Genomic DNA, 23,791 nt, shown 5'->3' with positions numbered 1-23,791 from the left:
ACAATATCAATACATTTATTCTTATTTTTCCATTGTACAGCTGCTGCCTATTGTTACAATAAAGTCAATGGTGCAAAACTGCTCTCAGTCAAATCTTTTGCCTTTTCGCGCTCAGTGACAGTGCCAGTATAACATTATAACAACAAAAAACATATAGATATAAACAATGTAACAATTCAAACGACACATAAACAACAAAAATGGGGAAAAATAAACTTTCCGCAAGATATACATTTTATGATATCATCGCGCTGGGGGTGACCTTATGCTGACACGGCTTGAATATCTGCGTCGATCTTGTCGACATTTGTATCGATCGTCCCACCCCGTACTGGAACCATCCTCAAACGCACCTATCTCGCGCGCGTCCATTCTGGCAACTTCTGATGGCTCTTAACACTTTTTGGGACACGAAGGACGTCTAAACGTGTAAAACTGCTCCTCTTTATGGCTGGTTGGGCTCAGCAACGCAGGCATCTCTAAAGTGGAATATGACTAAATCGAACGTCTGTCATGAGGTAAGACTACGGCACACACGTCGATAATGGCAACAAGAGTGGCTTTTTGGCTTTAGCACCCGTTAGCATAATGACACAGGGATTCAAAGTGCTTGTTTGGGAATGTGTTAGGTTTATCTCGACTGAGTTCATTAGGGGTTAGGCTACAGTCCAACTTTTAAAATTGCAATGCAATTTTTGGGGGGGATATTTTGCTTGTCCAAAATGTCAGAAGATGCTGCCAATGTGTATTTCTCCTGTGTTTCAACCTCCATTTGCTGTCAAACCAGGTGTCACATTGGTTCTATTGCAATAGTCAGTGAGAAAAAAAAATCATTGTGACACATTCCAGGAGTGCTCCATGATGCTGGAACAGGTCAATTAAGGTGATGAGATTATTTGTAGCCCCCCCCCCCCTCCATTCCCACACTCAAACACACACTCCCTTCCCTTTTTGTCTATTCTGACATACGGACAGGTGGCGTCGTGTCTCAAATAATGGCAGGGCCTAGCGGAAATAGGTTAGAATCCAGCTTTCGCCATTCTAGTCACTGCCGTTGTGTCCTTGGGCAAGACACTTCAACCACCTTGCTTGAGGGTGCCAACCACACGGGTGTAAAATGTTGATAATGGGGTTGAGTTTGAGTTTATTTCGAACATGCAAGCATACAACATGAAGCATCACAATATCCAGTTTCTCTTTTCAACATGTTCGAAAAGGAGTAGAAAGAAGCAGAGCTTATTTAGTCCTACCCCTTTTCTTTTACATAACAGTTGCTAAAACTTTTGTTCAGTTCCTGTTCTCAATGTATTCACAATATACTCCATAAGTAATCACAATAAAAATAAATAATTGGTGAAGTAAGTTTTATTCCATACGATGAGATAAGTAAGACTATTTTGAGAATGAAAGAATCAATGGGTGAATAAAATCAGAATGTTTATCATGGTTGTTCTTTTTTGTACTTTGTAAACACTTTAAGTTTGAAGAGTTTCTTGAAGTGGATGATATTAGTACATTGATTGATTGCTTTGCTTAATCCATTCCATAGTTTAATTCCACATACTGATGTACTGAAGGTCTTAAGTGTTGTACGTGCGTACAAATGTTTTAAATTACATTTTTCTCTAAGATTATATTTCTCCCTTTTTTGTTGAGAAGAATTGTTGTATATTCTTGGGAAGCAGGTTATAGTTTGCTTTGTGTATAATTTGAGCTGTTTGCAATTCCACTATGTCGTGGAATTTCAGTATCTTTGATTCAATAAATAAAGGGTTTGTATGTTCTCTATATCAATGTAAAGAGCTTTGAGTCGCTGGGGGAAAAGTTTGTAGCATAAAGTGACGGCGTTAGATTGTGACACTGATAACTTTGTGAGTTGTGACGAGCACAAAGCAAGCGACGTGTAGGTGTTGACTGGAAAATAGTTGTTAATGTGCACTGGGTGCGTCGTTTGTCATGCCATTCCGTGCTTCGTGCCTGAACAGTGTATGTGTGTGTGTGTGTGTGTGTGTGTGTGTGTGTGTGTGTGTGTGTGTGTGTGTGTGTGTGTGTGTGTGTGTGTGTGTGTGAGAGAGAGACTGAGGAAGTAGCCAGAAAAACGAGTTTAGCATAATGGGCAAGCGAGCGAAGGACGTCATTTAACTACAATTAAAGCTATGAGTTCATTTTCGTCATTATCCGACTCGTGACACCCTCTCAGTCAGTTTAGTTTTCCTCCAAAGTGTTGACTGTCTTTTTTTTCCTCATCAGGAAGACTTCGACGTCGTTCATCGATGGTTGCGGGCTATCTGAAGGGGATCTCCTGAGCTATCTTGTGGATATAGAGAACGTTGGTCCGTTTCACTCACATGGCTTTAATGATGTGATGACCAGAAACCCACTGCATAATTTACTTGACGATGTTCAAACAGCACCACAACCCTCAGGCTAATACATAACGCCAGAGGACAAGATGCGAGCTGAAGAAGAACCTTCTGAGGTTCCCGACACCATAATCTCCACTGATGACAAAGCCCAAACTGGAAGAGATGTTTTTGAACTTTATACTGTTGGTGACGCTCCCAGCACAGAAAACAGAAATTACACCATATTTGATCTTACTGATGGACTGGCAGGCAGCCAATCAGAACCTGTTGAAAGTCAGATGTCTGTAGAGATGGATGGGGCCAAAACAGTTCACCTGCTCGAGCCTCTTGTGATGGACTCTTTATTGAGAGGACCACCCGTGCCCCCGCGGCACACTAATGACGATGTCCAGGTCAGCTTGTCTTCTGAGAACCTACAAGCCAATGAGTATAGCGACTCGGACAACAGCAGCTTTCAGTCTAGCCCAGGCTACGCTAGCACGAGTTTCAGTGGTGAAGTCTTAAGTGAACTGAGCAGAGGCTCTTCTGAAAAGACAAAGTCTGTCCCTCCCACGCCCAAGTCCAAAAAATCCGGCAAAAGAACAAAAAACAGGCTCACTGCTGGCCGAGGGGATTCCAAATCTAAGAAAAATTCAAAGCCTGCACCAAAAAAGGACCCCGTCGATAACAAGGGCAACACAGGCGGTGAAGAGGAGCGTCAATGCAAGCGGCCCTGTCACAAGGTCACCGAAAGGACGTGTCGCTGCTGCAGGTCCATGCACAGGGGCTGTCTGCGGTGTGTGGAGGAGACGCCAGCCATGTTATCTGGACTGGTGCTGTCTTTGGCCTTCTGTGTGGCCATCATCGTCCTTATTCCCACCACGGGAAGGGTGAGAAAAAATGTGTTTCTGTGTGTGTGTTTGTGTGTGTGTGCGTGCGCGTGTGCGTGTGCGTGTGTTCAGCTGGAAACTATGCACATCAATCAAATTAGAGGGATGAATAAGGTTAAACAGGTCAATATTTGAACACTGTTTGACTGTGATCCAAACTCTGAACTCAGGAAACCTCTCTTATAGCTGGTGGCTGACTAATAGTTAATCGATATGTCTAAAAGTTGATAAATAGGTGATCTAGGTCAGCAGTGTGAGTGTGAACACCAGTGCATCATTATTGGGCCTCATTTAGATACAAAAAAAAGGTAACATTTTGTTTAATGAGTGACTAACATTGACACCAAAAATGCATGTAAATATTCAGCTGCACCAGTGTATACCCGGTGTACAGCTTTTGATAAACGCCAACAAAGTTGGCACACAGTGTAGCCTAGTGGGAGAAGGACTACAAAACTGCAAATCTATTCATTACGTTGAGGGCTGCAATCTATTCATTATGTTGAGGGCAAGATGACATCATAATCTTATTTGTATAATTGGTTTTGAAGTTTTTGTTTTTTTTAAAAGACGTAAAAAATTTGCACACATATTTAGAGACAAATCTTTATGTTATTGTCAGTGTCAACATATCCCTTTCTTGTTACATCATAGGGTTCGAAAGTGTGACGTGGAAATGCATTGCGTTGTGGGTCTGGCTCAACTTTGAATCGCTTATTTCCATGGCTGAACACAAGACTCTGTGCCAATTCTTTATGTTTTTTTTTTAACAAGTTCAAATCATTAACTGCCACAATCGTGGTCGTGATTTTTGTAATTTCCAGTATAAAAGCAAAACCAAAGAAAGTCTGGTTATTAAGTTTAAAAAGAGACGGCAAATAGCCTGAATAGCAGCCGTGAAACGATCAAACATGACTTTTCACATCATGACCTGGTACATGTTGGTGTGTTCACAGCATTTTCAGACTTGTAAGCAAAGCATGTTTTATTCAGGGCAGTGTGGTGGTTAGCACTTGTGCCTCACAATAAGAAGGCCATGGGTTTTATTCCCTTTCTCTGCATCTTTCTGTGTGGAGTTGGCATGTCTTCCCTGTTACTGCGTGGGTTTGCTCCAGGCACTCCCAACTCCAAAGACATGAACTAGGGGATAGGCTGTTTGGCAACACTAAATTGTGACTTTGATTGTTTGTCTGTCTGTCTATGTTGGCTAAGGCTGCACGATCACGGCCAAAATATTAGTCACAATTATTTTTATCAATATTGAAATCACGATTATTGATCACGATTATTTACTGTGTTATGTAAAACATATTTTATTGTCCTTTCTATTTCAAACAGACAGTATGTGAACAGGGCTTTTATTTCAAAATGAAACTTAACAAAAAATAATTAATTAGTTAGAACATTTTAATTTGTAAAACACAAAGGGCTAACTAAAAATAAATATGCCATTGCAGAGTGCGATCATAAAGGGCAAACAAGTGAAAAAAATAAGACATTCTCCAAGGAACACACAGTAATTGCTCACAGTATATATACAGTATGTATATATATATATATATATATATATATATATATATATATATATATATTTATATATGTATATATATATATATATGTATATATATGTATGTATATATATATATGTATATATATATATGTATATATATATATATATATATGTATGTATATATATATGTGTATGTATATATATATGTATGTATATATATATATATATATATATATATATATATACATACATAAATATATATATATATATATATATATATATATATATATATATATATATATATATGTATATGTATATATATGTATATGTATATATATATATATATATATATATATATATATATATATATATATATATATATATATATATATGTATATGTATATATATGTATATGTATATATATATATATATATATATATATATATATATATGTATATGTATATATATATATGTATGTTTTGGGCACTCGGGTGAAGAGAGGGGCGGAGCTTTCTACCGATCACCACCTAGTGGTGAGTTGGCTGTGATGGTGGGGGAGGATGGCGGACAGACCTGGCAGGCCCAAGCGCATTGTGAGGGTCTGCTGGGAACGTCTGGCAGAGTCTCCTGTCAGAGAGAGTTTCAATTCCCACCTCCGGAAGAACTTTGAACATCTCACGAGGGAGGTGCAGGACATTAAGTCCGAGTGGACCATGTTCCGCACCTCTATTGTCGAGGCGGCACATTGGAGCTGTGGCCGCAAGGTAGTTGGTGCCTGTCGTGGCGGTAATGCCAGAACCCGTTGGTGGACACCAGCAGTGAGGGATGCCGTCAAGCTGAAGAAGGAGTCCTATCGGGTTCTTTTGGCTCATAGGACTTTGGAGGCAGTGGACGGGTACCGACGGGCCAAGCGGTGTGCAGCTTTAGCGGTCGCATAGGCAAAAACTCAGACAAGGGAGGAGTTCGGGGAAGCCATGGAAAACAACTTCCGGACGGTTTCGAAGCGATTCTGGACCACCATACGCCGCCTCAGGAAGGGGAAGCAGTGCACTGTCAACACCGTGTATCGTGCAGATGGTGTTCTGCTGACTTCGACTGTGAATGTTGTGGATCGGTGGAGGGAATACTTCGAAGACCTCGTCAATCCCACCAACACGTCTTTCTATGAAGAAGCGGTGCCTGGGGAATCTGTGGTGGGCTCTCCTATTTCTGAGGCTGAGGTTGCTAAGGTAGTTAAAAAGCTCCTCGGCGGCAAGGCCCCGGGGGTAGATGAGATCCGCCCGGAGTTCCTTAAGGCTCTGGATGCTGTGGGGCTGTCTTGGTTTACAAGACTCTGCAGCATCGCGTGGACATCGTGGGCGGTACCTCTGGATTGGGAGACCTGGGTGGTGGTTCATCTCTTTAAGAAGGGGGACTGGAGGGTGTGTTCCAACTATCGTGGGATCACACTCCTCAGCCTTCCCGGTAAGGTTTATTTAGGTGTACTGGAGAGGAGGCTACGCCGGATAGTCGAACCTCGGATTCAGGAGGAACAGTGTGGTTTTTGTCCTGGTCGTGGATCTGTGGACCAGCTGTATACTCTCGACAGGGTTCTTGAGCGTGCATGGGAGTTTGCCCAACCAGTCTACATGTGCTTTGTGGACTTGGAGAAGGCATTCGACCGTGTCCCTTGGGAAGTCCTGTGGGGAGTGCTCAGAGAGTATGGGGTACCGGACTGTCTTATTGTGGCGGTCCGCTCCCTGTATGATCAGTGTCAGAGCTTGGTCCGCATTGCCGGCAGTAAGTCGGACATATTTCCAGTGAGGGTTGGATTCCGCCAAGGCTGTCCTTTGTCACAGATTCTGTTCATAACTTTTATGGACAGAACTTCTAGGCGCAGTCAAGGCGTTGAGGGGTTCCGGTTTGGTGGCCGCGGGATTAGGTCTCTGCTTTTTGCAGATGATGTGGTCCTGATGGCTTCATCTGGCCGGGATCTTCAGCTCTCACTGGATCGGTTCGCAGCCGAGTCTGAAGCGACCGGAATGAGAATCAGCACTTCCAAGTCCGAGTCCATGGTTCTCGCCCGGAAAAGAGTGGAGTGCCATCTCCGGGTTGGGGAGGAGACCCTGCCCCAAGTGGAGGAGTTCAAGTACCTAGGAGTCTTGTTCACGAGTGGGGCAAGAGTGGATCGTGAGATCGACAGGCGGATCAGTGCGGCGTCTACAGTAATGCGGACGTTGTACCGATCCGTTGTGGTGAAGAAGGAGCTGAGCCGGAAGGCAAAGCTCTCAATTTCCCGGTTGATCTACGTTCCCATCCTCACCTATGGTTATGAGCTTTGGGTCATGACCGAAAGGACAAGATCACGGGGACAAGCGGCCGAAATGAGTTTCCTCCGCCGGGTGGCGGAGCTCTCCCTTAGAGATAGGGTGAGAAGCTCTGCCATCCGGGAGGAGTTCAAAGTAAAGCCGCATTGAGAGGAGCCAGATGAGGTGGCTCGGGCATCTGGTCAGGATGCCACCCGAACGCGTCCCTAGGGAGGTGTTTAGGGCACGTCCAACCGGTAAGAGGCCACGGGGAAGACCCAGGACACGTTGGGAAGAGTATGCCTCCCTGCTGGCCTGGGAGCGCCTCGGGATCCCCCGGGAAAAGCTAGACGAAGTGGCTGGGGAGAGGGAAGTCTGGGCTTCCCTGCTTAGGCTGCTGCCCCCGCGACCTGACCTCGGATAAGCGGAAGAAGATGGATGGATGGATGGATATATATATATATATATATATATATATATATATATATATATATATATATGTATGTATATATAACCTCAATACAACCATCATTTATGCATTTCTTTGAGATGTGGGTGGATATGTGGTCCCTTGGTGCACAGTTGATGTTACGGTAGTCTGTACGTCGGGGATTTGCACCGGACTGCTCTGTAAGCTACTATAACTCTATTTGGATTATTAGCTTCACGTCACGGGCAAAGTTGAGGAAAGAAGGGACATTTTATTTTTTTGATGTAAACCTGTTTCAGCAACTCAATAATATGTTTAGATGTGCACACCATTGCAACTTTGCAACATGTGGCCTTTGTTGAATTATACCCGTGGGAGCATATCCGAGTTGGAGGGAACGAGCGGGAGGGTGCCTTGGGAACGGTGAGGTGTGCGGGCGTGTTTCGGGGTTAAAATGTGGGTCACTCTACAGGACAGAAGGGGACCAATGTAATAATGCATCTATTTATTCTAATATTTTCAGGAGCTTCAGGCGGCCAGTTGGGCAACTGTCAATTACCTTCTCACTCACACTCTAATGAGTTCACTGTCTTTCAGTCACCCCTTGGTGGTTGGCTGACTGTTGGTTGTCAAAGTACTTGAATTGATATGCAGCGGATCCTGCTTTTTAAATGTTAATATCGCCAGTGATCACCCTCATTTAATCGTAGCAACCAAAATCGTTATCACAATTAAAATTGTATTAATTGTGCAGCCTTAGTGTTGGCCTTGCGATGAGGTGGCAACTTGTCCATAGTCTACCCTGCCTTCCACCAGAGGGCAGCTGGAATAAGCTGAGTTTTTTGTGTTTCTGCAATGCGACACGGGCCCATAAAAATGACCTGGGCCACACTTTATTTACATGTAATTATTTATATTACATACTGTGTAAATAATTTACTTATCCCTCCCTAAATGTTAGAATGTAGATTGGCAGATAGGTAAACAGTCTTTCAAATTAAAGATGGTAAAACATCCAAATTGACGCAGTTTGTTGATAGTCTCCATAATGAAATAACTGTCAAACTAAACACACAAAGGAAAGTACATTAGTATACACTTGAAGTACACATGTTAAATCAACAATACAGTTTGGTATAAGCCGCCACTAGCTTAATGCTAGCATACAATAAAGATCTAACAAAAATTAGTAATACGATCATTTTAAACTTGTACAAATGTTTAAACTGTTAAGGGAACAAAATGTACATAAAACAGCAAATGCATTTCTACTTAAATGCATATATTGACCAAATATTGACTGCTAATTTTTAACTACAGTTCTGCGTGCGAAAGCCTCAGAACAGTCAAACCTCAAACTTTTAAACAAGAAACAATCAATTTTATGTGGAACATGAATAATAAACATACAACTGTGTTTTTTAAATTGGGTTATTTTCGTTGGTGTAGACCTGTTCTACAAGAAATGCATCCTTAAATTACTTCTTTTGTGCTTGGATTTGTATTGATAATGTAGTAGGGGAAACACTGTGCCAGTACATATCAGAAAAACAAAAGAAACTGCAGCACAATTGTTGTGGGCTATTAACTTTGCAGAATCATGTGGAACCCACCTGATATAACAGGCATGATGCCTTCAAGTTTACCCTTGTGACACAAAAATTACTCAGTGCCCTCTGCTTTTGAGAGGGCCCATGATTGCTTTTAAATAAACAAGAATGTTGCAATATGTGCGCAGGACCTTGACGTCCATGTCGGAGCTTTGGCTGTGGTCTGCGTGGTTCTCTGTCTGAGCGCCATCCTGCTTGTGTGTCTGCCTTGGCTGGCCACTGTGCGGCGCTGCGCTGGCGCTTTGGCCCTTTTTGTGTGGGGGACGTTGTACGTCACCGCCATTGTTTTCATCTTCACCGGCGGGCCTGTGACAACATGGGAGCAGGTGACTGAACTACGTTTTGACACTCTTTATTATGGCTGACTTCATGTCTTTCACCTCCTCAGGTCGCCTTCTTCCTCTTCCTGTCTCTGAGCGTGTACACAGTGCTGCCTCTGTCATTGGCCTGGGCAATCATGGTGGGAATTTGGACCAGTGTGACACACATCATCATCATCAGCGTTTATGTCCCTGTCGTGAGCCCAGAGACACCAGAACTGGTTGTGCAGGTGGCTGTTTTTTTTTTTTTCACCCTTAATGCACTTAATGGTTTTTGTTCTTGCTCGCCGCTGTCCTGGTTCACTTCCCTGCCTCAGTCCAAGCTCCTGTTTAGAATGTCTGTGTGGAGTGTGCATGGTCTTCTCATGTTCATGTAGGGTTTCTTTGGATACTCCAGCTTCCTGCCGCATCCCAAAAACATGCATATTAGGCTAGTTGGAAACTCAGAATTGTCCTTACTTGTGAATGTGGCTCAGATGGTAGAGCGGTCGTGCCAGCAACTTGAGGGTTCCTGGTCACGGCCGTAATGTCCCTGGGAAAGACACTTTACCCACCTTGCTACTGATGGGTCGTGGTTAGTGCCTTCAATGAGAACTTTTGCCAATAGTGTGTGAATGGGTGAATGTGATAATGTGAAGTGTTTTTAGGTATTCTGGACGTATATAGTAAAGGCTAAATAAATACAGATCTTTTACCATTTGCCCTAAGATAGAAGCAATAAGCAAATTAAAAGATGTGTGCACTCTTGTTGTAGAATTTAAAATGAAATCCACCATTTCTCCACAGCTGGTGGCAAATGTGGTGCTGTTCTTGTGTGTGAATTGCATTGGGGTCTTCCACCTGTGGACCACTGAGAATGATCTGAGGATATCCAATCTGAAGAGAGAGAAGTTTAGTGCCACCCGCTCTAAGAAGGAAATTAGGAAATACCAGCAGGTTGGATCATATTACATATGTTTGATATATATACATACATATATACCCGACATTTCATATTTGTTTTCCTGGCAATAGGAGCGTCTCCTGCTGTCTGTGTTGCCACGTTACATTGCCATAGAGCTGAAAACAGAGCTGATAAACAGGCTGACGAAGCCCAGGAGCGATGAAGAAAAAAATAAACACAACTTCCACAGCCTGTACATACGGCAGCACAAGGACGTCAGGTGAAATAATGAGTCTATCAGTTGTTGCAAATGCTTAATGTTGCACCGTATGTGTGTAATCTAAAATGTGTGTGTGTGTGTGTGGCTCCAGTATTCTATACGCCGACATTGTAGGCTTCACAAAGCTGGCCAGTACCTGCACACCAGAGGAGCTGGTTGCAGTGCTCAACAAGCTCTTCGGCAGGTTTGACGACATTGCCAAGGTACGAGGACATCCTCAAAGGTTGAAAAAAAGAAAGATCCCTATCTCATTGTCTGTTAACTTTCTGTCATTTAATAACAGAAGAATGGATGTCTTCGCATCAAAATTTTGGGCGACTGCTACTATTGTGTGTCAGGTCTTCCGGACCCAATTTCTGCACACGCCAGCAACTGTGTACAGATGGGTTTGGACATGTGCACTGCTATCAGGTAAGCTCATTTGTCTTCTTTCTATTTTGCATGTCACATTTACTGTCCATTTACCTTCCGTCATTCTGATACTGTTATCCCCTCCACATAACACTCTACCTTACACATGACCGCCTGATGTTTTCTCTTGTGTAGTAAACTGCGAGAGGCAACGGAAGTGGAGATCAGCATGCGTGTTGGCGTTCACTCTGGCAACGTGCTCTCCGGCGTGATTGGCTTGCAGAAATGGCAGTATGATGTATGGTCACATGATGTCACGTTAGCCAATCACATGGAGTCTGGAGGTGTTCCTGGGTGAGAACATCAATGATGCGTCAATCCACTTTCTGTAGCGTTTGTCCCCAATTATGGTCACAAGTGAGCTCGATTCTATACAAGCTGACTATTGGCGACAAGTGGTGTAACACCGTGGACTAGTCACTTGTCAATCACAGGGCATTTATAGACAACCAAGAAACCAGTGCACCCCCTGGGCCACTCTGCTGCCTAACAGCCACTGTACCAATCAGTTTAGTTTTGTTTTCACTGAAAACTGAAAATGTTTGCTGTTTCTGTGAAGGCGAGTTCATATCACAGAGGAGACCCTAAGACACTTGAATGGAGCATACCAAGTGGAAGATGGCAATGGGGGTAGTCGCGATCCTCTGCTTAGAGGAAGGAAAACCTATTTGGTGATTGACCCCACAGAGTCCAGCCTGATTAAAAGATCCATAACAGTAGGACTGCACACTTTGTATCCATGCAACATACTAAAGTGTATTTGAGTTTTTTTGCTTGAAATTACATTGCATCCGGAGAACATTCACAGCGCTTCACTTTTCCCATATTTTGTTATGTTACAGCCTTATTCCAAAATGGAATACATAATTTTTTGTTCTCCAAATTCTACAACTAGTACCTCATAATTTCAATGTTAAAAAAGTATTTTTACAATTTTTCGCAAATGTATTAAAAATAAAATACTAAGAAATCACATGTACATAAATATTCACAGCCTTTGCCAAAAAGCTCAAAAGTGTGTTCAGGTGCATCTTTTTTCAAATTATCACACCTAAGATGTTTTATCTGGAGTCCACATGTGGTAAATTCAGTTGTTTGAACATGATGGAAAGGTACACACCTACCTATACACGATGCCCTACCCCCAACTGTGCATGGCATAGCACAAACCAAAAATGAAGTCACAGGAATTGTCTGTAGATCTCAGAGACGGGATTGTCTCAAAGCACAAATCCGGGGAAGAGTACATACAAATATTTGCTGCCTTGAAGGTCCCAATGAGCACAGTGGCCTCCATCATTCGTAAATGGAATACATTAGGAACCACTAGGACTCTTCCTAAAGCTGGTCAGCCGTTTTAAACTGAGCGATCGGGGAAGAAAGGCCCTACTCGGGGAGTTGACCAAAAAGATTTGATGGTCACTTTATCAGAGCTACAGCATTCCTCTGTGGACAGTGGAGAACCTTTCATAAGGACAGCCATCTCTGCAGCAATCCACTAAAGGTCGAGTGGCCAGACGGAAACCATTCCTTTGTAAAGTTTTTCCAAAATGCACCTGTATGACTCTCAAACCCGTCCATTTTCCATCCATTTTCTACTGCTTATTCCCTTCTGGGGTTGCGGTGGGCGCTGGCACCTATCTCAGATACAATCGGGCGGAAGGCGGGGTACACCCTGGACAAGTCGCCACCTCATCGCAGGGCCAACACAGATAGACGGACAACATTCACACTCACATTCACACACTAGGGTCAATTTAGTGTTGCCAATCAACCTATCCCCAGGTGCATGTCTTTGGAAGTGGGAGGAAGCCGGAGTACCCGGAGGGAACCCACGCATTCACGGGGAGGACATGCAAACTCCACACAGAAAGATCCCGAGCCTGGATTTGAACCCAGGACTGCAGGACCTTCGTATTGTCAGGCAGACGCACTAACCCCTCTCCCACTGTGAAGCCTGACTCTCAAACCATAAGAAATTAAATTATCTGGTCTGATGAGACAAATATTGAAGTATTTGGCATGTATACCAGGCGTCATGTCTGTAAGAAACCAGGCACCACTGATCACCAATACCATTCCTACAGTGAAGCATAGTGGTGGCAGCATCATGATGTGGGGATGGTTTTCATCCTGGTCAAAATAGAGGGATAGATAAATGCAGGAATGCACAGAGAAATCCTAAAACCTCGAACCTGCTCCAGAGCGCTCTTGAACTCAGACTGGGGCAAGGGTTCATCTTTCAGCATGACAAGGACCTTTAGCATACCGCCAAGATATCAAAGGAATGGCTTCAAAACTACTCTGTAAATGACCCTGAGTGGCCCAGCCAGAGCCCAAACTTGAATCCAATTGAACATCTCTGTAAAGATCTAAAAATGGCTGTGCACGGATGCTTCCCATCCAAGCAGATGGAGCTTGAGAGGTGCTGTAAAGAGGAATGGGCGAAACTGCCCAACGATAGGTAGGTGTGCCAAGCTTGTGGCATCATATTTAAAAAGACTTGAGGCTGCAATTGCTGCCAAAGGTGCATCAACAAAATAGCAAAGGCTGTGAATACTAATATACATGTGATTTCTTAGTTGTTGTTTTTTATTACATTTCTAAAAGCTCTAAAAAATGTTTTTCACGTTGTCATTGTGGGGTATATTGTGTGTAAAATTTCAGGAATTTTTTTTATTCATTCCATGATGTCACGTTAGCCAATCAGCATGGCTGCAAGATAACAAAATGTGGAAAAAGTGAAGCGCTGTCAATACTTTCCAGATGCACTGTAATTACCAATTAGAACACACCTCTGTATAAACATGATGCTAATTTGCATTTTCTGTTTATAAGGCAAACCCTCAGTCAGTGATCGAAAACAGGCAGCGGGCTTCTATGCGCATGTCTCAGTACCTTCAGTCGTGGCGGAATATTCACCCTTTTGCCGAGCTCAGCAACAATCATGCCAAGAAGATCAAACCTGTTCCTGTGCCTCCTGTGAACCAGTCGCCTGCTGTATGTTCACACACAGGACTCTATGCATTGATCGCCATGTACAAATATCTGTGTACTTACTGTACCTAAAAATTGTTTGCTTCAGGAAGGACCACTTTCTCAAAACAACCCCTCCTGGTATGTTGCATTGTAGCTCATGTGCTAACATTGCCATCATTCACTTAAAATGTTGTCTTTTTGTCTCAGCCTGTTTGTAGATAACTGTGTTAGAGGATCACTGGACACTCTGGACATGGCAGGGTATGCTTGACAGACTCCTTCGTACAGATTGGTACCAAAACCTGGTGCCATAATGGCACCAGAGCCGACATAAACATTAGTTACCAGACTGAAAAACTAAGACGATGATAGTGCTTCATTACGTTGTTTAATTGGCACTAAAATGAGATAAAAATGACGTATAGTTACAGCTAAGTCAAATATCGTGACAGAGGCCTGATCTACTCTGCAAAAAAAATTGCGTGTATTATAAGTTGGCGTTTTGCGTGTGATCTACTTTGACTACGTTTACAATTACTAAGTGGGGCAGACCACCCTATTTAAATGAGATTTTTACATGTGTTTCACCATTTCTTGGTTAAAAAAAGATAGAAAGCATATTGCAGTTCGCCCGGAGTTTGCCAAAATGCACCTGAAAAAATCTCAGACCATGGGAAACAAATTTCACTGGTCTGATGAGACTAATATTGAACTTTTTGGCGTGAATGTCAGGTGTCATGTTTCGAGGAAACCAGGCACCGCTCATCACCAGGCCAATTTCATCCTTACAGTGAAACATGATGGGGAACACCCCGGAATCTATGGATTAATGTCAGTTACTAGGGTGTAACGATAATTGTTCAAAGTCTTAACAATAATGCCGTGACGCCTGACGGTATCAAACAAAAACTTGGTGTGTAGTTACTAGTTATTTTCTGGCGCTTAAGTGTTGGCCGGATCAGAAAATAGAAATAATCTCCCAGAATCTAATGCGTGACAGGGTGGGATGTGTAGAATGTCCGAAGCACTGCGAGAAGTGAAGTGTGTTCGTAGTAGATAAAAGGAAATTTTTCAGGACAATCAATAACTGTTTGAGTTATGTTTCTAACATCACACAAACAAACCTGGCGAAAATATAATTTCTTTGGCGGAGGAAGAAAGAAAGTCTGCGTTCCACTTTCGTCTCGAGCATTTCCAAGGCGACACAGCCAACCGATCACAGTATTATGGCTACGGTACGATAATATTGTGGTGTATGTCCAAATAGAAAATCATAAAAAAAACTGTACACCGCAGAAAATTTGACTAAGCTGTAAAGATACTTAATGAATCCTCAATCCATCCAGCCATTCCCCACCGCTCGTCTCTTTTGATGTCACGGGGGACTATTCAGCTGCACTCGGGTGGAAGTCACGGTACACCTTGGACAAGTCGCCACCTAAAAAACTGTCACTCAGAAAATATATTTTAAGCCAGCGGAGCTAAACATCAGTTTTTGAGGTATTTCAATTATTAATGTTGTCTGTCTATCGGTGTTGGACCTGTCATGAGGTGGCGACTCGTCCAGGGTGTACACTGCCTTCCGCCCTAATGCAGCTGGGATAGGCACCAGCGACTCCAGCAACTCCAAGAGGGACACGTGGTAGAACATGGGTGGATGGAAAAGTTATCTTGTTAGTAAAATTTTCTGTGAAACAACATTTTCCAAACAGATATAAAACAATGTCCGCTGTGGAGGACACTGCTTCTCAAAAAGTAATAGTTCAAAGACACTAAACAGAACATAATTGTCTTACGCTGGATGTGTACATTGTCACTTTAATCTTTAATGACACTCAACTGCAAGATTTGTTTCAAATTTTTTTGAAACAGTGGATGTTCCGCTACAATTCTTTGCACCTAAAATTCATATTTGTAGTCATAAATATGATTAGAACCTTTTAGGCTTATGTTTGTGGTTGATTACTGTGTGTTTATCCTTTTCTGTCACTTCATTTCACACACTCTGGCATTTTTAAGCCTTTTCATTTGGACATTACCACAATATTATCGTACCATAGCCATAATACTGTGATTATATCGTACCGTGAGGTTAACTAGTACTTATACCCCATAATACTATCGCACCTGAGGAGGTAAAACCCTGAAGTTGTACTAGACTACCTCAGTATTATCTTTGAACATCAAGGAACCTGTCATTTTTCAGGCCACAGTCTTAGATGTGTGAACCCAGGCGCTATGTTTCTTTAACGATTTTTATTTTTATTCATTTGTTCTTTTAATTTCGGTTTAAACTGCACTGTAGTAAATACAAATTAAAATCACATTTAATAAAAGTATGAAAATCACTTAGATAGATGGGGGAAAAAAATTGGTTACTGCTCTGTTCTGTTTCAAAATGATCAATTTGGCACCGCTATTGGAAAATATGTAATTGTTACCCGACCCCACTCTTTTGTTGTTGTCGTTCCATCTGATCTTCCTCTTCTCCAATGTCGCCCAGGAGGAGAGCCAAGAGACTTAACTGTCTGACTTTGCTGTTCAATGATGCACGCCTGGAAAAGCAGGTATCATCAAGTGATCCCACCAAGCAATGTGTGTACTTTTTGTGTAACATCTGTGTGTGTGTTTGTCTTGCAGTTTCGCTTCTCAGAGGTCAAGGACTTACACCACTCCATGAGCTGCCTTGCTTTGGTTTTTGTCACACTCTTCACCGTCCAAATGCTTGTGTCTGACAAGTGAGCCGCACACGCATGTTATCTTTATTTATGAATAAAGATAAAATGGGGATTAATGTGTTTGAAACCACGCCAGGAACTTCGAATTGGCCGTGTCCTACAGTGCCACCTTTCCCGCACTGGTAATTCTGCTGTCCATTGCGTTCTGTGGTCACCTGCAGGTTTGTGTAAGCTTGATTAAATTACCATGTAAGTATTACGCTGTACACTTATTTAATGTTTTTTTTTTAAGAAATTGCGTTCCAAGATAACGCCCCGTGTCCAATGGATGTCAGGACTATCTCAAGGTGTCTCAACCAGAGTAGTATTGCGTTTGTTTATTGTCTGCTTAGCTGTGCTCATCACGCTGCTGATGGCCATCCTCAACTTTGTAAGCTGTTTTAAAATATATTTTTTGTCGACATTTTTAAAAGCGTGTTCTGTACGCGTGCTTTTTTTCTTGTTGCTCATGTCACTATAATTGTGCACAGGTCTTTGTCCCAGGAAATAACTGCACTGACATTACTGACAGGACCCAACTGGAAGGTCTCAAACTCTACACCGTACCTGTGAGAAGCTGTTTTTGTAGCCTGTTTATTTACAAGTCCAGACAGATGGTGAATTACTGAACCAATTTCTCTACTCACAAATCTAGTATTACCTGTACTGCTGCCTGCTGGCTATGGTGGGAGTCATTGTCTTCATCAGGATAAGTTTGTCGGTAAAGGCTCTGCTGCTCACACTAGCCGTGGTTGTTTACCTGGCACTCTTCCTCCACGTGTATGCACTCAGGTCTGATTGCCTCGTCAGCCTACTCTACAACACCACCAGGTGAGCGACCATTGATCCTCCTCAGCAGCCATATGTTTACATTCTGGTGCAAGACTGTAGAGGTGTTATTCTCCTACCTTTTGTCTCCTCAGACACAATCTTTGTCACCTTTCAGCATCATTATTTATTTAAGAGTCCAAGGATATAATAATCTTTTATTTTATCAGTCCTCCCAAGCAGTGAATGAATTATCTTTTTTTTCCCTCAGGCCTGGTGTTCTGAAGGACCCTCTCATCATGTCTGGTGTTTGGCTGGTCATCTTTTATATTGTCTGCCTCATACTGGCCAGACAGGTGTGTGCGTGTGTTTGTTTGTGTGTTTTGGTCAAGTGTTTAAAGTGTGGTACATTATCAAACAGCTACAATCAAGCACAAGTCAAACAGCAAACTGCTCTATCTCTGATAATGTACAGATTTTTTTTTTTTTTTTACAAAGGAGGGAAACTACCACTTTGGGGAAAAAATACATTTAAAACATTTGTGTGCCCGCAAAAACTTTTAGCTTATCAATATACAGAGTAAAATTATGGAACAGAGCCAATTGTATAATATATTCTTGTATTCATGCATTCATTATTATTATATATTCTGTCTTATGGGATTTACCCTCGCATTAATGTATTCATTATTTATAGTGTTTATTTTAATATATTAATTTAATTGGTCTATAGCTGTAATTTGTTGCCTTTTTTTGGTTCTTCTTACCTTTCTTTTTAATTAAAAAATCAATATCTTTAATTTCCCTTCGACAATAATTAAGTATCACTCATCAAATATGCATCACTCAAAGAAAACAATTCAATACATACATGTATCTAGACACATGGAGAACAATACGATTCAGAAACCAATAATTTTCAAATGTAAAATTTTATTTCATAGGATTTGATGCAATCTGGTACAGTTCTGTGCATATATAACCATGTGTGTGTGTGTGTATATATATATATACAGGATATATACGTGTATATTTATATATGCAATATATGTATATTGATCACTGTTTATCTTCAAATAATAAATATACTTTATAAAAGATTAGCAAACAAGTATTTGCGTTGCTTTTGACATGGCATACAGAACTATGTCATTGTGTTTATTACTGTAGCACATTCCACTTAAAACCCATTTTATAATGAAAGCAGACTTAATATTCAGTTTTAGCTGTCAGCACAAATTGACTTCAACCTTTACTTTATAATACAGCTCTGGTACACATTTTTCGGTAAAATGCTGAAGAATTGGTATGTACGTAGGCTCCATTGTATTTATATGACCTGAAAGCTCTCATTCTCCACAACGCTTTGCGATCTCCAGTCTTTAACAATGAAACAAGCTATTACAGATGTTATTGCCTTTGCTCGAACTGAGTTATGGCCAAGTTTCGTTTGAAATAAGCCTTCAATTTCCGTGTCTTAGTGCAGGTGTGTCTGAGCTACATGGACTAACCATCTTATTGCTGTTTTCTGCATGTCTTCCCACCATGTCCATGTTGACATTAGCCCAAACTTTAGGGTTAATTTTGTCCGTGTCTTCTATTGACTAAGAGCTACTTCATCCTAACTATTTCTAAGCATGATGCATTTTAAGGTGCTCACTGTACAGTTTAAGTGTGTTTAAAACAATCTGTGACGATGAAAAGTATTAGGGAATGTCAACATCTCATATTCTTTCTGCTGTCAGGACGAGCTGGGTTGTCGTGTAGATTTCCTGCTGCAACACTGTTTCAAGCTGGAGCAAGAGGAGATGGAGACGGTGGAGAACATCAACAAGCTTCTCCTCCAGAACGTCCTGCCACTACATGTGGCCTCCTTTTTCCTGGGCAAGACTGTCGGCAACCTGGTGACAGTGCACGGACAACATTAGAAGTAGCTATGAGTGAACGAAGGCTAATAGATTGTTTTTGGTTCTCAGGACCTATACAGCCAGTCCTACGACTGTGTGTGCATCATGTTCGCCTCTGTACCTCAGTTTAAGGAGTTCTACAGTGAGAGCAGCGCCAACAGGGACGGCCTAGAGTGTTTGCGCTTCCTCAACGAGATCATCGCCGACTTTGATGAGGTAAAAGGGAGCTTCTGGTTAGTTTCGTGTCTTTCCCATGTGTCACTGAGATAGTCTCTCTGTCCCCCAGCTTTTATCCAAGCCCAAATTCTCTTCAGTGGAAAAGATTAAGACAATCGGCAGTACATACATGGCAGCTGCAGGGCTGACGCAATTTTTGGATGACAGGAAGGTATATCTTTCTTTTAAGTTCATTATAAAGTAGGAACTGTCACGTGCAGTCAGTGGAGGCATGGTAACATATCTTTTCACCGATGTGTGGTGTAAATGTATTTTCTGAATGATTTGAGTCATTTTTGTTTTCAATGATGATGAATGCCTTAGGGCAGTGGTCCCCAACCTTTTTGTATCCGCGGACCGGTCAACGCTTAATAATTTGTCCCGCGGCCCGGGGGTGAGGGGGTGTCCTTTTTTTTTCTTTTTTTTTTTCTTTTCTTCTTTGTCATGAAAAAGGGAGTTTTTTTTTGTGGTTGGTGCACTATTTGTAAGTGTATATTGTGTTTTTTATGTTGATTTAATAAAAAAAATAAAAATAAAAATATATATATATATATATTTTTTTTTAATAAAAAAATCTTCTGCGGCCCTGTACCAATCGGGCCACGGCCCGGTGGTTGGGGACCACTGCCCTAGTGCACTTGCATTGAAACAAACATTTTAGACCACTTTCTTTTGAGTTCAACCATATTAGCTAAAAAAGTAACACTATAAAGTTGTTATGCTTGTATGTTATGTTATGTATAATTTCACTCACCACTTCAACATGAATACAAAAAAACACCATAACATGTTTTCAAATGTATTTGTTCTTGAAGGTCTCACACTGCTTAATAGAAATTCCAATATTTCTTTTGGTTTTACTTCCCTTTTTGTCTTGTCGTTTTTTGGTCCAGCCAGAAGCCAATAGCTGACTTAATGGCATTGTAACACATCTGTGCATCAGCATAGTGATATATTGCACATACAATTTTGTGTCCATTATAAAATCACAGCACACTTACGTGGAGAATGTTGTTTTAATCGCCTGTGCGTGTCATAAGGCTCACGCATGTGGATGTGCTGTAGAATGAAATAAAACCAACACTAACTAAGTAAGTTCATGTTTTGTTGTTAAATAAGGCTTAGTACATGACATAATGTTGCACTTCGTACGATGTGAATGGGTGTTTGCGTCTCTGGGAATGCTTTTGTGTCTGTGACAGCCAGGTCAGTGCCTCGGCAGCCATGAATCTCACCGCACGTCACTGAGTAGTAGCTCTGATCGCAACCCCAAACAAAAGGTTTTATGTCATCATTTTGGCTGTAAGGTGGTAGTGGTTAACATGTCAATCTCACAGTTAGGAGGTCCAGGTTTAAAATATCTATGTGGCGTTTGCATGTTTTCCTGGGTACTATTGCTTCCTGCCGCATCCCAAAAACATGCAAACTATTTAGATAGGCTACAGCTGTGTGACCCTAAAAAGGATCAGTGGTGTAGAAGTTTAATGACTGGATGGATTTCATCACTCGACTTCTTTGGAACATGATCTCTGGTTCCCCCTGTAGAAATGTGACATGATCTACTGTCACGTCCGCTCCATGGTGGAGTTTGCTATCGCTCTAATGAACAAACTGGAGCTCATCAACACGCACTCCTTCAACAGCTTCAAACTCCGCATTGGTAAGCTTTTGCACTCTGATTGAGAATTTACAAGGTTGTCCAACTGCTATATTTAGCCATTGTGGTGCCCTTGCAGGAATAAACCAGGGCCCGGTCATTGCTGGAGTCATTGGCGCTCATAAACCGCAATATGACATCTGGGGGAACTCCGTCAATGTGGCGAGCAGGATGGACAGCACAGGGGTGTTGGACAAGATACAAGTCAGTAGACGCGAGTTAACAGTCTGCTCTCTCTCCAGACGAGTTTGAGTATGTGAGTATGAGTATGTGCTTTACCTTGATGCTTCTCTGTATATAGGTGACTGAGGAGACGGCCCAGGTGGTCCAGAGCGTGGGTTACGGCGTCACACTCCGAGGAGTGATTAACGTCAAGGGCAAAGGGGACCTGACAACATACTTTGTCAATACAGAGCAATCATCTCCACAGTTCTAAACTCCTCTTTTGAAGGACAATTACGACAAGTCTGACACATTGTGCTGGCTGACATGACTGTGGCCCTGGCCCTGGCCCTGTTTCTGATGCTGCTGACTGCCTGGCCATGCATGAGTTCTCTATATGCACACACGCACTAATTGCAACAGGATGCCTTAGTCTTTGGGATAAGACGTTAAATAGAATCCCATTTGGTTGAATGATCGTTTTTCTTTTAAATGATGATGCAACTGTGTCTGAAAACTTACCATCAATTTGTTTTATCCAAATGATGATTTGCTGAATGCAATGAAGGACATTCTGTTTATCTGCACTAAGCGTTTTTGTTGACAAGCTCCATCTTTGCAACATGCACTTTCTAGTCACATTTGTGTACACTGTATAAAAATAATGCTGAGATGATTGAATTATTACATTATAATTCAATAAGGACGCCATTTTAAAGAGGTCATTTGATATATTTATACATACTGTGTATCAAATACATAAGAATTTTGTGAATGTCATTTAAGCTGGTTGTTACATATGTGGAAATGTTTTATTTTATTTATGAATAATACAAATTAATGTAAAATTAATAGTGTGCTTGCATGCATACATATATATATCCATCCATCCATCCATCTTCTTCTGCTTATCCGAGGTCGGGTCACGGGGGCAGCAGCCCAAGCAGGGAAGCCCAGACTTCCCTCTCCCCAGCCACTTCGTCTAGCTCTTCCCGAGGGATCCCGAGGCGTTCCCAGGCCAGCCGGGAGACATAGTCTTCCCAACGTGTCCTGGGTCATCCCCGTGGCCTCCTACCGGTTGGACGTGCCCTAAACACCTCCCTCGGGAGGCATTCGGGTGGCATCCTGACCAGATGCCCGAACCACCTCATCTGGCTCCTCTCCATGTGGAGGAGCAGCGGCTTTAATTTGAGTTCCTCCCAGATGGTAGAGCTTCTCACCCTATCTCTAAGGGAGAGGCCCGCCACACTGCGGATGAAACTCATTTCGACCGCTTGTACCCATGATCTTATCCTTTCGATCATGACCCAAAGCTCATGACCATAGGTGAGGGTGGGAACATAGATCGACCGGTAAATTGATATATATATATATATATATATATATATATACACACAGAGTATACATTCATTCACATGAAGACATTTTTGAATGAGTAAATTTAAATATTTGAAAAATAAATCATTCATTAAAACTCTGAAATATCCCTGAATGAATCAAATACAAAGTCATTAATGTGAATTCATTAAAATGCCAATTAAATTAAATGTGTACTAGTGTCCTCACTTTCCATAAAGATAACTAGACGAATGGTATATTTCTTCTTTGGTTTACCATATAACTTTGAAAAAAGGAGGGTGTGTTCCAACTATTGGGGGATCACATTCCTCAGCCTTTCCGGTAAGGTCTATTTGGGTGTACTGAAGAGGAGACTACACCGAATAATTGAACCTCAGATTCTTGAGTAGCAGTGTGTTTTTTTGTCTTGGTTGTGAAACTGTGGGCCAACTGTGTGCTCTTGGCAGGATTCTTAAGGGTAAATTGGAGTTCGCCCAACAAGTCGACATGTGCTTTGTGGACTTGGCATTCGACTGTGTCCCTCGGGAAGACCTGTGGGGAGTTCTCGGAGACTATGGGGTATCAGATTGTGGCGGTTTGCTCCCTGTATGATCAATGTCAGAGCTTTGTCCGCAGGCAGTAAGCCGGACCCGTTTATAGGGTGCTTCCGAGACCACAGGGAAGACCCAGGACAGTGTGGAGAGACTATATGTCTCCAAGCTGGCTTGGAAATGCTTTGGGATCTTCCGGGGAGAGCTGCACGAAGTCGCTGTAGACAAGGAAGTCTGGGCTTCTCTTGCTTAGGCTGCTGCCACGGCGACCCGACTTTGGATAAGCGGAAGAGAAGGATGGACGGCTGGATTAAAAAAAAACGCAAAGCAAAGATATACTCAACAATTCCATATTAGAGAAAACAGCTGAACTGTGTATACAGGTGACGGAAAATTGTTTGTGGTTGTTTTGACGTAAAATCAAGAGGTGTGTTTTAATTTTACGTTCTAAAAATAGCCTTTTACACCACAAATTTAGTGGCGTCAAAGCTGGATTTGATTAAAACAAGGATCCATCAAATAAACTGTATTA

The 23,791-nt window shown here is 42.0% G+C and overlaps 1 protein-coding gene across 2 annotated transcripts; it reads left to right on the top strand.

Annotated features, from left to right (window-relative positions):
- Positions 1–321: 321 nt before the first annotated feature.
- LOC133560667 (adenylate cyclase type 2-like) lies at positions 322–22,917 on the top strand. 2 transcript variants are annotated; one of them, XM_061913444.1, is made up of 26 exons: positions 322–518; positions 2,251–3,235; positions 9,199–9,396; positions 9,459–9,620; positions 10,177–10,326; positions 10,405–10,553; positions 10,645–10,756; positions 10,837–10,964; positions 11,100–11,258; positions 11,524–11,680; positions 13,803–13,964; positions 14,050–14,081; positions 14,151–14,204; positions 16,447–16,510; positions 16,584–16,681; positions 16,758–16,842; positions 16,914–17,051; positions 17,152–17,229; positions 17,316–17,491; positions 17,700–17,784; positions 19,174–19,332; positions 19,405–19,551; positions 19,622–19,723; positions 21,097–21,211; positions 21,288–21,412; positions 21,510–22,917. In XM_061913444.1, exons 2-26 carry the CDS (start codon positions 2,453–2,455, stop codon positions 21,642–21,644), a joined length of 3,753 nt encoding a protein of 1,250 aa, XP_061769428.1. In that variant the 5' UTR covers positions 322–518; positions 2,251–2,452; the 3' UTR covers positions 21,645–22,917. The 2 variants fall into 2 exon arrangements, with proteins under 2 accessions (XP_061769428.1, XP_061769427.1); XM_061913443.1 differs by having other exon boundaries at positions 16,758–16,848.
- The last annotated feature ends 874 nt before the right edge of the window (positions 22,918–23,791 follow it).

The sequence above is a fragment of the Nerophis ophidion genome, linkage group LG10, assembly GCF_033978795.1.
Source record: "Nerophis ophidion isolate RoL-2023_Sa linkage group LG10, RoL_Noph_v1.0, whole genome shotgun sequence".
Classification (NCBI taxonomy): domain Eukaryota; kingdom Metazoa; phylum Chordata; class Actinopteri; order Syngnathiformes; family Syngnathidae; genus Nerophis; species Nerophis ophidion.
This window is presented reverse-complemented; position numbering and strand designations above follow the sequence as displayed.